The following is a 12,636-nucleotide window of genomic DNA, read 5'->3' on the forward strand; positions in this document are numbered from 1 at the left end:
GAACTGTAGAGGAGCTATAGAACTGTAGAGGAACTGTAGAACTGTAGAGGAGCTATAGAACTGTAGAGGAACTGCAGAGCCTTCGTTGCTGTAGTTGTTCTGTTCTAGATCATGTCTGAAGCTTGTTCTGTGTGTTTCAGTTTTCGTCCGGCTCCGTTCCTGATCCTGGACGAAGTGGACGCAGCTTTGGACAACTCCAACATCGGGAAAGTACGACTGACACGTCCCACAGACACGTCCCACAGACACGTCCCACAGACACGTCCCACAGACACGTCCCACTGACACGTCCCACAGACACGTCCCACTGACACGTCCCACAGACACGTCCCACAGACACGTCCCACAGACACGTCCCACTGACACGTCCCACAGACACGTCCCACAGACACGTCCCACTGACACGTCCCACAGACACGTCCCACTGACACGTCCCACAGACACGTCCCACAGACACGTCCCACTGACACGTCCCACTGACAACGTCCCACAGACACGTCCCACTGACACGTCCCACAGACACGTCCCACAGACACGTCCCACTGGCACACGTCCCACAGACACACGTCCCACAGACACGTCCCACTGACACACGTCCCAAAGACACGTCCCACTGACACGTCCCACAGACACGTCCCACAGACACGTCCCACAGACACGTCCCAAAGACACGTCCCACTGACACGTCCCACAGACACGTCCCAAAGACACGTCCCACAGACACGTCCCACTGACACGTCCCACTGACACGTCCCACAGACACACGTCCCACTGACACGTCCCACTGACACACGTCCCACTGACACGTCCCACAGACACACGTCCCACTGACACGTCCCACAGACACGTCCCACTGACACGTCCCACAGACACACGTCCCACTGACACGTCCCACAGACACAAGTCCCACTGACACGTCCCACAGACACGTCCCACTGACACGTCCCACTGACACGTCCCACAGACACACGTCCCACTGACACGTCCCACTGACACACGTCCCACTGACACGTCCCACAGACACACGTCCCACTGACACGTCCCACAGACACGTCCCACTGACACGTCCCACTGACACACGTCCCACTGACACGTCCCACAGACACAAGTCCCACTGACACGTCCCACAGACACGTCCCACTGACACGTCCCACTGACACGTCCCACAGACATGTCCCACAGACACACGTCCCACAGACACAAGTCCCACTGACACGTCCCACAGACACGTCCCACAGACACACGTCCCACTGACACGTCCCACAGACACACGTCCCACTGACACGTCCCACAGACACAAGTCCCACAGACACATCCCACAGACACACGTCCCACTGACACGTCCCACAGACACAAGTCCCACAGACACAAGTCCCACTGACACGTCCCACAGACACGTCCCACAGACACACGTCCCACTGACACGTCCCACAGACACAAGTCCCACAGACACAAGTCCCACTGACACGTCCCACAGACACGTCCCACAGACACACGTCCCACTGACACGTCCCACAGACACGTCCCACAGACACACGTCCCACTGACACGTCCCACTGACTGTGACGTCTCGTGTTCTTTTCCAGATGACGAGTTTCATCCGAGACGAGTCGCGACACAATCTGCAGATCATCGTGATTTCTCTGAAGGAGGAGTTCTTCTCCAAAGCCGACGCCCTCCTGGGCGTATACGCTGATGTAAAGACACGCCCATTTCAAGTCTTGTTCTCACTTTGATCCTCAAAGCTCTATTATTTACCTCAGAGCTTTAACTCTTTAATATTTGAGGAGAAATTTACTTCAACATGGGCGGGGCTTCTGAACTGGTAAACGCCCTCTTAGAGACGGTAAACCCCCTCTTAGTGAATGTAAACGCCCACCTAGAGACTGTAAACGCCCACTTAGAGACTGTAAACGCCCACCTAGAGACTGTAAACGCCCACCTAGAGACTGTAAACACCCACCTAGAGACTGTAAACGCCCACTTAGAGACTGTAAACGCCCACTTAGAGACTGTAAACGCCCACCTAGAGACTGTAAACGCCCACCTAGAGACTGTAAACGCCCACTTAGAGCATGTAAACGTCCACTTAGAGACTGTAAACGCCCACTTAGAGACTTTAAACGCCCACTTAGAGACTGTAAACGCCCACCTAGAGACTGTAAACGCCCACTTAGAGACTGTAAACGCCCACTTAGAGACTTTAAACGCCCACCTAGAGACTGTAAACGCCCACTTAGAGACTGTAAACGCCCACTTAGAGCATGTAAACGTCCACTTAGAGACTGTAAACGCCCACTTAGAGACTTTAAACGCCCACCTAGAGACTGTAAACGCCCACTTAGAGACTGTAAACGCCCACTTAGAGCATGTAAACGTCCACCTAGAGACTGTAAACGCCCACTTAGAGACTGTAAACGCCCACTTAGAGACTTTAAACGCCCACCTAGAGACTGTAAACGCCCACTTAGAGACTGTAAACGCCCACTTAGAGCATGTAAACGTCCACTTAGAGACTGTAAACGCCCACTTAGAGACTGTAAACGCCCACTTAGAGACTTTAAACGCCCACTTAGAGACTGTAAACGCCCACCTAGAGACTGTAAACGCCCACCTAGAGACTGTAAACGCCCACTTAGAGACTGTAAACGCCCACTTAGAGACTTTAAACGCCCACCTAGAGACTGTAAACGCCCACTTAGAGACTGTAAACGCCCACTTAGAGCATGTAAACGCCCACTTAGTGAATGTAAACGCCCACTTAGTGAATAGAAACGCCCACTTGGAGACCGTAAACGCCCACTTAGAGCATGTAAACGCCCACTTAGTGAATGGAAACACCCACTTAGAGCATGTAAACGCCCACTTAGAGCATGTAAACGCCCACTTGGAGACCGTAAACGCCCACTTAGAGCATGTAAACGCCCACTTAGAGCATGTAAACGCCCACTTAGTGAAGGGAAACACCCACTTAGAGCATGTAAACGCCCACTTAGAGCATGTAAACGCCCACTTAGTGAATGTAAACGCCCACTTAGTGAATAGAAACGCCCACTTGGAGACTGCAAACATCCACTTAGAGCATGTAAACGCCCACTTAGTGAATGGAAACACCCACTTAGAGCATGTAAACCCCCACTTAGAGCATGTAAACGCCCACTTAGAGACCGTAAACGCCCACTTAGAGCATGTAAACGCCCACTTAGAGCATGTAAACGTCCACTTAGAGACCGTAAACGCCCACTTAGAGCATTTAAACGCCCACTTAGAGCATGTAAACACCCACTTAATGAATGTAAACGCCCACTTAGAGCATGTAAACACCCACTTAGAGCATTTAAACACCCACTTAGAGCATTTAAACGCCCACTTAGAGCATTTAAACGCCCACTTAGAGCATGTAAACACCCACTTAATGAATGTAAACGCCCACTTAGAGACTGGAAACGCCCACTTAGAGCATGTAAACACCCACTTAGTGAATTTAAACGCCCACATAGAGCATGGAAACGCCCACTACTCGTGACACTTCCTGTTCCTCTCTCTGCAGTTGGACGAGTGGATGTTCAGCCGTATTCTAACCCTGGATCTACGCCCGTTTCCTCTCGCCGACGACGAAAACGGGAGACACGGCGAGACCGGGCCACACGGTGAGACCGGGCCGCCACACGGTGAGACCGGGCCGCCACACGGTGAGACCGGGCCGCCACACGGTGAGACCGGGCCGCCACACGGGCGACACGGCGAAGCCTCGGCCTCGTCTCCATGACAAAACGCCACGTGTCGACCTGTCACGAGTTAAACTGCAACTGAAACAACAGAACGAGAGTCACGTTTTGACATAAATATCTAAACTTGACGAAACATTCAATCTGTTTTTAAAATGAAAACTTCAGATTTGATTCGTGGTTTCGGTCTAAAATGTCTTTGATTTAATCCCAGTTTTTATTTTTCACATTTGGATCAAAACGGAAAGACATTTGTAACACTAATAACATAAATCTGGCAAAAGTAAAAGACATTTATAAAGTAAATACTATTGTTTATGTCTCTTTATGAACGATTGTAATAAACACCGTGACAGGCCGACTCTTTATTCAATATTGTTCATAATGTTCACTCATAGTTTCACTGGTTTAAGTTTTAAAAGTGTTTTAAATGGTCGTGTTTAACTGTTCTGACTTTGTTTAACGCAATTTACAGTTTAGTCATGTTAGAATTTGACCTTTGAACCTTTAATCTTCTGTTCCTCATAAATAACTTTCTGCTGCTGTGAACTTTAATGGAAATAAAGTTTGTTCCAGTTCTTTATTTTCACTGGTTTAAGAAAATAAAGGATTTAAAGTGGAAACCAAAGATGAAGTTTACATGTTTTAAAATATTTGTGATCCAGACTTAATGTTCTGTCAATAACTCAATACTTTTCAGTATTAATCAAACATATTAAAAATGGAAACAAAGAATGAATCAGACTCTTGAGTCGTATTTACCCTTTTGCCCTCTTTTTTGTCTGAAATTGTTTGAAATTCTAAATGATTAATCAATGATAAAAATAACTGAATCATAATAATGTTTGTGGACTGAACAAACTGAAACAGAACCACCTGAATGTGAAAAACAAAACAATTCATTCAGAATTTGATCAACAAAACACTTTATTTATAATATTCTCTAGAAGCTTCTGTCACATTTTCACCTTTTTTTGGTGAAAAACCACAAGTGAATGAATATTTTAATTACTAAACAAATCAATAAAAATATTAAATAATAAAAAATAACAGGATTTTAGACAATAATACAAAGGGAAGTGTAATATTTAAGACAAAATACATAATTTAAAAAAAAATGTAAAAACAGCGAAACGAAAGAACAAATCATTTCCGGGTTGTAATCACGTGACGCGTATTTACGGAAGTAGTGGGTGTTTTTTTCTCCTCCGAGAAGATGCGGCGCTTTTTAATAAAATTCACAATTAAGAACAGTTTTACATGTCGCGTTTGGATTTGAAACACAACGTGACGCTGTGATTTGTGAGTTTACGTGTGAAATAAGTGCGTTTTATAGCAGAAAAGTGACGGTTTGACCCATGTAGCAGAGGTTAGCTTCGGCGGTTGTGTCGATGCTCGTTCTGTTCGCGTTAAAGACGCGAGTTTGAGGATGGGAGCGGAGCAAAGCGCGGACTCTGAGCACAAACACCAGGAGAACAAACACCAGGAGAACAAACACCAGGAGAACAAACACCAGGAGAACAAACACCAGGAGAACAAACACCAGGAGCACAAACACCAGGAGAACAAACACCAGGAGAACAAACACCTGGAGCACGGATCTGCGGGTGAGAACTTAACAAGCGCTCAATGCCGCGAAATAATGTCATTCCAACGTGTAAACGGCCTCCACACATGTGACACGCCCCCTGGAGGACGCTCTCATGTGACACGCCCCCTGGAGGACGCTCTCATGTGACACGGCCCCTGGAGGACGCTCTCATGTGACACGCCCCCTGGAGGACACTCTCACGTGACACGCCCCCTGGAGGACGCTCTCACGTGACACGCCCCCTGGAGGACGCTCTCATGTGACACGCCCCCTGGAGGACGCTCTCACGTGACACGCCCCCTGGAGGACGCTCTCACGTGACACGCCCCCTGGAGGACGCTCTCACGTGACACGCCCCCTGGAGGACGCTCTCACGTGACACGCCCCCTGGAGGACGCTCTCATGTGACACGGCCCCTGGAGGACGCTCTCATGTGACACGGCCCCTGGAGGACGCTCTCATGTGACACGGCCCCTGGAGGACGCTCTCATGTGACACGGCCCCTGGAGGACGCTCTCATGTGACACGCCCCCTGGAGGACGCTCTCATGTGACACGCCCCCTGGAGGACGCTCTCATGTGACACGGCCCCTGGAGGACGCTCTCATGTGACACGGCCCCTGGAGGACGCTCTCATGTGACACGGCCCCTGGAGGACGCTCTCATGTGACACGCCCCCTGGAGGACGCTCTCATGTGACACACGCCCCCTGGAGGACGCTCTCATGTGACACGGCCCCTGGAGGACGCTCTCACGTGACACGCCCCCTGGAGGACGCTCTCACGTGACACGCCCCCTGGAGGACGCTCTCACGTGACACGCCCCCTGGAGGACGCTCTCACGTGACACGCCCCCTGGAGGACGCTCTCACGTGACACGCCCCCTGGAGGACGCTCTCACGTGACACGTCCCCTGGAGGACACGCCCCCTGGAGGACGCTCTCATGTGACACGCCCCCTGGAGGACGCTCTCACGTGACACGCCCCCTGGAGGACGCTCTCATGTGACACGCCCCCTGGAGGACGCTCTCATGTTGTTGTTGTTGTTGTTGTTGTTGTTTTATGGCGGTTGACATCCGAGTGTTGCATTACCGCCAGACTTTATTCCTTAGACTTTGTCGTAGTCCTAAAAGTTCTTCTTCCAGTGCCTTGACTTCCAGTGCTTTGTCCTCAGACTCTGTCGTAGTCCGTAAAAGTACTCCTTCCATTGCTTTGGTGTTAAAAAGTCTACGCCGTGCGTCTACGAGCTGCCACTCGTAGACGCACGGCTACCAAGCGACACGCCCCCTGGAGGACGCTCTCACGTGAAACGCCCCCTGGAGGACACTCTCACATGTGACAGCGCCCCCTGGAGGACGCGCCCCCTGCAGGACACGCCCCCTGGAGGACACGCCCCTGGAGGACGCTCTCACATGTGACGGCGCCCCCTGCAGGACACGCCCCCTGCAGGACACGCCCCCTGCAGGACACGCCCCCTGCAGGACGCTCACATGTCTCTCTTGCAGTGGCGTCCCCCCTGAAGCAGAGGGCCAGGATGGATGACATCGTGGTGGTGGCAGCAGGAACTCAGAGTCTGAGGAACATCCACAACGACCCGGACGTGATAAAGCTGCAGGAGATCCCCACGTTTCAGCCGCTGCTCAAAGGTCAGAGACACATCTGACCTTTGACCTGCACGCGCTTCCTCCTCCCTCACCCTCTCCTCCTCTCCCTCTCCTCCTCTCTCTCCTCCTCTCCCTCTCCTCCTCTCCCTCACCCGCTCCTCCTCTTCCTCACCCTCTCCTCCTCTCCCTCTCCCTCTCCTCCTCTCTCTCCTCCTCTCCCTCTCCTCCTCTCCCTCTCCCTCTCCTCCTCTCTCTCCTCCTCACCCTCTCCTCCTCTCCCTCTCCCTCTCCTCCTCTCTCTCTCCCTCTCCCTCTCCTCCTCTCTCTCCTCCTCTCCCTCTCCTCCTCTCCCTCACCCGCTCCTCCTCTTCCTCACCCTCTCCTCCTCTCCCTCTCCCTCTCCTCCTCTCTCTCCTCCTCTCCCTCTCCTCCTCTCCCTCACCCGCTCCTCCTCCTCCTCACCCTCTCCTCCTCTCCCTCTCCTCCTCTCTCTCCTCCTCTCCCTCTCCTCCTCTCTCTCCTCCTCTCCCTCTCCTCCTCTCCCTCACCCGCTCCTCCTCTTCCTCACCCTCTCCTCCTCTCACTCACCCTCTCCTCCTCTTCCTCCTCTAGGTGTCCTGAGTGGTCAGACGTCTCCTTCGTCTCTGTCGCTGGAGCGTTTGGATCCGGTGCAGGTTTTGCAGCTTTGTGTTCGTTACCAACAACATTTACATCAGTGCAGCGAAGCAGTGACCTTTGACCAGAACGCACTGGTCAAGCGCATCAAAGAGGTCAGCACTCACTATGGTTTAGTCCTGGTTTAGTCCTGGTTTAGTCCTGGTTTAGTCCTGGTTTAGTCCTGGTTTAGACCTGGTTTAGACCTGGTTTAGACCTGGTTTAGACCTGGTTTAGACCTGGTTTAGACCTGGTTTAGTCCTGGTTTAGACCTGGTTTAGTCCTGGTTTAGTCCTGGTTTAGACCTGGTTTAGTCCTGGTTTAGTCCTGGTTTAGACCTGGTTTAGTCCTGGTTTAGACCTGGTTTAGACCTGGTTTAGACCTGGTTTAGTCCTGGTTTAGACCTGGTTTAGACCTGGTTTAGACCTGGTTTAGTCCTGGTTTAGACCTGGTTTAGTCCTGGTTTAGACCTGGTTTAGACCTGGTTTAGTCCTGGTTTAGACCTGGTTTAGTCCTGGTTTAGACCTGGTTTAGACCTGGTTTAGTCCTGGTTTAGACCTGGTTTAGACCTGGTTTAGTCCTGGTTTAGACCTGGTTTAGTCCTGGTTTAGACCTGGTTTAGTCCTGGTTTAGTCCTGGTTTAGACCTGGTTTAGTCCTGGTTTAGACCTGGTTTAGACCTGGTTTAGTCCTGGTTTAGACCTGGTTTAGTCCTGGTTTAGACCTGGTTTAGACCTGGTTTAGACCTGGTTTAGCTCTGGATTAGACCTGGTTTAGACCTGGTTTAGCTCTGGATTAGACCTGGTTTAGACCTGGTTTAGCTCTGGATTAGACCTGGTTTAGACCTGGTTTAGCTCTGGATTAGACCTGGTTTAGCCCCTCCTCCTCTGGTGCAGATGGACCTGTCGGTCGACGCCCTCTTCAGCCTGATGCAGGAGCGACAGAAACGTTACGCTAAATACGCAGAGCAGATCCAGAAAGTGAACGAGATGTCGATGATCCTCAGACGAGTTCAGATGGGAATCGACCAGACTCTTCCTCTGCTCGAGCGACTCAACAACCTGCTGCCTGAAGGAGACCGACTGGAACCATTCTCCCTGAGGAACCAGAGCGAGCCGGGGCCCAGCAAGTGACCAGAGGAACCAGAGAGGTGAAAGGGACCACAGAGGAACCACAGAGGTGAGAGGAACCAGAGAGGTGAAAGGGACCACAGAGGAACCACAGAGGTGAGAGGACCCAGAGAGTAACCAGAGAGGTGAGAGGAACCAGAGAGAAGGTGAGAGGAACCAGAGAGGTGAAAGGGACCACAGAGGAACCAGAGAGGTGAGAGGAACCAGAGAGGTGAAAGGGACCACAGAGGAACCACAGAGGTGAGAGGACCCAGAGAGTAACCAGAGAGGTGAGAGGAACCAGAGAGAAGGTGAGAGGAACCAGAGAGGTGAAAGGGACCACAGAGGAACCAGAGAGGTGAGAGGAACCAGAGAGGTGAAAGGGACCACAGAGGAACCACAGAGGTGAGAGGACCCAGAGAGTAACCAGAGAGGTGAGAGGAACCAGAGAGAAGGTGAGAGGAACCAGAGAGGTGAAAGGGACCACAGAGGAACCACAGAGGTGAGAGGAACCACAGAGGAACCAGAGAGGTGAGAGGAACCAGAGAGGTGAAAGGGACCACAGAGGAACCACAGAGGAGAAAGGGACCACAGAGGAACCAGAGAGGTGAGAGGAACCAGAGAGGTGAAAGGGACCACAGAGGAACCACAGAGGTGAGAGGAACCACAGAGGAACCAGAGAGGTGAGAGGAACCAGAGAGGTGAAAGGGACCACAGAGGAACCACAGAGGAGAAAGGGACCACAGAGGAACCAGAGAGGTGAGAGGAACCAGAGAGGTGAAAGGGACCACAGAGGAACCAGAGAGAAGGTGAGAGGAACCAGAGAGGTGAGAGGAACCAGAGAGGTGAAAGGGACCACAGAGGAACCACAGAGGTGAGAGGAACCAGAGAGTAACCAGAGAGGTGAGAGGAACCAGAGAGAAGGTGAGAGGAACCAGAGAGGTGAAAGGGACCACAGAGGAACCACAGAGGTGAGAGGACCCAGAGAGTAACCAGAGAGGTGAGAGGAACCAGAGAGAAGGTGAGAGGAACCAGAGAGGTGAGAGGAACCACAGAGGTGAGAGGAACCACAGAGGAACCACAGAGGAGAAAGGGACCACAGAGGAACCAGAGAGGTGAGAGGAACCAGAGAGGTGAAAGGGACCACAGAGGAACCACAGAGGTGAGAGGAACCAGAGAGGTGAGAGGAACCAGAGAGGTGAAAGGGACCACAGAGGAACCACAGAGGAGAAAGGGACCACAGAGGAACCAGAGAGGTGAGAGGAACCAGAGAGGTGAAAGGGACCACAGAGGAACCAGAGAGAAGGTGAGAGGAACCAGAGAGGTGAGAGGAACCAGAGAGGTGAAAGGGACCACAGAGGAACCACAGAGGTGAGAGGAACCAGAGAGTAACCAGAGAGGTGAGAGGAACCAGAGAGAAGGTGAGAGGAACCAGAGAGGTGAAAGGGACCACAGAGGAACCAGAGAGGTGAGAGGAACCAGAGAGGTGAGAGGAACCAGAGAGGTGAAAGGGACCACAGAGGAACCAGAGAGGTGAGAGGAACCAGAGAGGTGAGAGGAACCAGAGAGGTGAAAGGGACCACAGAGGAACCACAGAGGTGAGAGGACCCAGAGAGTAACCAGAGAGGTGAGAGGAACCAGAGAGGTGAGAGGAACCAGAGAGGTGAAAGGGACCACAGAGGAACCACAGAGGTGAGAGGACCCAGAGAGTAACCAGAGAGGTGAGAGGAACCAGAGAGAAGGTGAGAGGAACCAGAGAGGTGAAAGGGACCACAGAGGAACCAGAGAGGTGAGAGGAACCACAGAGGTGAGAGGAACCAGAGAGAAGGTGAGAGGAACCAGAGAGGTGAAAGGGACCACAGAGGAACCAGAGAGGTGAGAGGAACCAGAGAGGTGAAAGGGACCACAGAGGAACCACAGAGGTGAGAGGACCCAGAGAGTAACCAGAGAGGTGAGAGGAACCAGAGAGAAGGTGAGAGGAACCAGAGAGGTGAAAGGGACCACAGAGGAACCAGAGAGGTGAGAGGAACCAGAGAGGTGAAAGGGACCACAGAGGAACCACAGAGGTGAGAGGACCCAGAGAGTAACCAGAGAGGTGAGAGGAACCAGAGAGAAGGTGAGAGGAACCAGAGAGGTGAAAGGGACCACAGAGGAACCACAGAGGTGAGAGGAACCACAGAGGAACCAGAGAGGTGAGAGGAACCAGAGAGGTGAAAGGGACCACAGAGGAACCACAGAGGAGAAAGGGACCACAGAGGAACCAGAGAGGTGAGAGGAACCAGAGAGGTGAAAGGGACCACAGAGGAACCAGAGAGAAGGTGAGAGGAACCAGAGAGGTGAGAGGAACCAGAGAGGTGAAAGGGACCACAGAGGAACCACAGAGGTGAGAGGAACCAGAGAGTAACCAGAGAGGTGAGAGGAACCAGAGAGAAGGTGAGAGGAACCAGAGAGGTGAAAGGGACCACAGAGGAACCACAGAGGTGAGAGGACCCAGAGAGTAACCAGAGAGGTGAGAGGAACCAGAGAGAAGGTGAGAGGAACCAGAGAGGTGAGAGGAACCACAGAGGTGAGAGGAACCACAGAGGAACCACAGAGGAGAAAGGGACCACAGAGGAACCAGAGAGGTGAGAGGAACCAGAGAGGTGAAAGGGACCACAGAGGAACCACAGAGGTGAGAGGAACCAGAGAGGTGAGAGGAACCAGAGAGGTGAAAGGGACCACAGAGGAACCACAGAGGAGAAAGGGACCACAGAGGAACCAGAGAGGTGAGAGGAACCAGAGAGGTGAAAGGGACCACAGAGGAACCAGAGAGAAGGTGAGAGGAACCAGAGAGGTGAGAGGAACCAGAGAGGTGAAAGGGACCACAGAGGAACCACAGAGGTGAGAGGAACCAGAGAGTAACCAGAGAGGTGAGAGGAACCAGAGAGAAGGTGAGAGGAACCAGAGAGGTGAAAGGGACCACAGAGGAACCAGAGAGGTGAGAGGAACCAGAGAGGTGAAAGGGACCACAGAGGAACCACAGAGGTGAGAGGAACCACAGAGGTGAGAGGAACCACAGAGGAGAAAGGGACCACAGAGGAACCAGAGAGGTGAGAGGAACCAGAGAGGTGAAAGGGACCACAGAGGAACCAGAGAGGTGAGAGGAACCAGAGAGGTGAGAGGAACCAGAGAGGTGAAAGGGACCACAGAGGAACCACAGAGGTGAGAGGACCCAGAGAGTAACCAGAGAGGTGAGAGGAACCAGAGAGGTGAGAGGAACCAGAGAGGTGAAAGGGACCACAGAGGAACCACAGAGGTGAGAGGACCCAGAGAGTAACCAGAGAGGTGAGAGGAACCAGAGAGAAGGTGAGAGGAACCAGAGAGGTGAAAGGGACCACAGAGGAACCAGAGAGGTGAGAGGAACCACAGAGGTGAGAGGAACCACAGAGGAACCACAGAGGAGAAAGGGACCACAGAGGAACCAGAGAGGTGAGAGGAACCAGAGAGGTGAAAGGGACCACAGAGGAACCACAGAGGTGAGAGGAACCAGAGAGGTGAGAGGAACCAGAGAGGTGAAAGGGACCACAGAGGAACCACAGAGGAGAAAGGGACCACAGAGGAACCAGAGAGGTGAGAGGAACCAGAGAGGTGAAAGGGACCACAGAGGAACCAGAGAGAAGGTGAGAGGAACCAGAGAGGTGAGAGGAACCAGAGAGGTGAAAGGGACCACAGAGGAACCACAGAGGTGAGAGGAACCAGAGAGTAACCAGAGAGGTGAGAGGAACCAGAGAGAAGGTGAGAGGAACCAGAGAGGTGAAAGGGACCACAGAGGAACCAGAGAGGTGAGAGGAACCAGAGAGGTGAAAGGGACCACAGAGGAACCACAGAGGTGAGAGGAACCACAGAGGTGAGAGGAACCACAGAGGAGAAAGGGACCACAGAGGAACCAGAGAGGTGAGAGGAACCAGAGAGGT

General features: G+C 52.4%; 2 protein-coding genes across 2 annotated transcripts in view; both read left to right on the forward strand.

The window, feature by feature from the left end:
• The window catches only part of smc1b (structural maintenance of chromosomes 1B), a 37,037-nt gene extending 33,268 nt beyond the window's left edge, over nucleotides 1–3,769 (forward strand). The window contains exons 23-25 of the mRNA XM_072435570.1: nucleotides 141–210; nucleotides 1,587–1,697; nucleotides 3,551–3,769. Coding sequence (XP_072291671.1) covers nucleotides 141–210; nucleotides 1,587–1,697; nucleotides 3,551–3,769 — 400 coding nt within the window. The remainder of the gene's footprint in view (nucleotides 1–140; nucleotides 211–1,586; nucleotides 1,698–3,550) is intronic.
• Nucleotides 3,770–4,900: 1,131 nt separating this feature from the next.
• Nucleotides 4,901–8,855, forward strand: borcs5 (BLOC-1 related complex subunit 5). Its single transcript, XM_072434806.1, has 5 exons — nucleotides 4,901–5,335; nucleotides 6,823–6,963; nucleotides 7,534–7,691; nucleotides 8,471–8,724; nucleotides 8,837–8,855. Exons 1-4 carry the CDS (start codon nucleotides 5,158–5,160, stop codon nucleotides 8,705–8,707), a joined length of 714 nt encoding a protein of 237 aa, XP_072290907.1. The 5' UTR covers nucleotides 4,901–5,157; the 3' UTR covers nucleotides 8,708–8,724; nucleotides 8,837–8,855.
• The last annotated feature ends 3,781 nt before the right edge of the window (nucleotides 8,856–12,636 follow it).

This window comes from Eucyclogobius newberryi, unplaced genomic scaffold (assembly GCF_026437365.1).
Source record: "Eucyclogobius newberryi isolate DKJ021-1_F unplaced genomic scaffold, fEucNew1.0.hap1 SCAF_7, whole genome shotgun sequence".
Classification (NCBI taxonomy): Eukaryota; Metazoa; Chordata; class Actinopteri; order Gobiiformes; family Gobiidae; genus Eucyclogobius; species Eucyclogobius newberryi.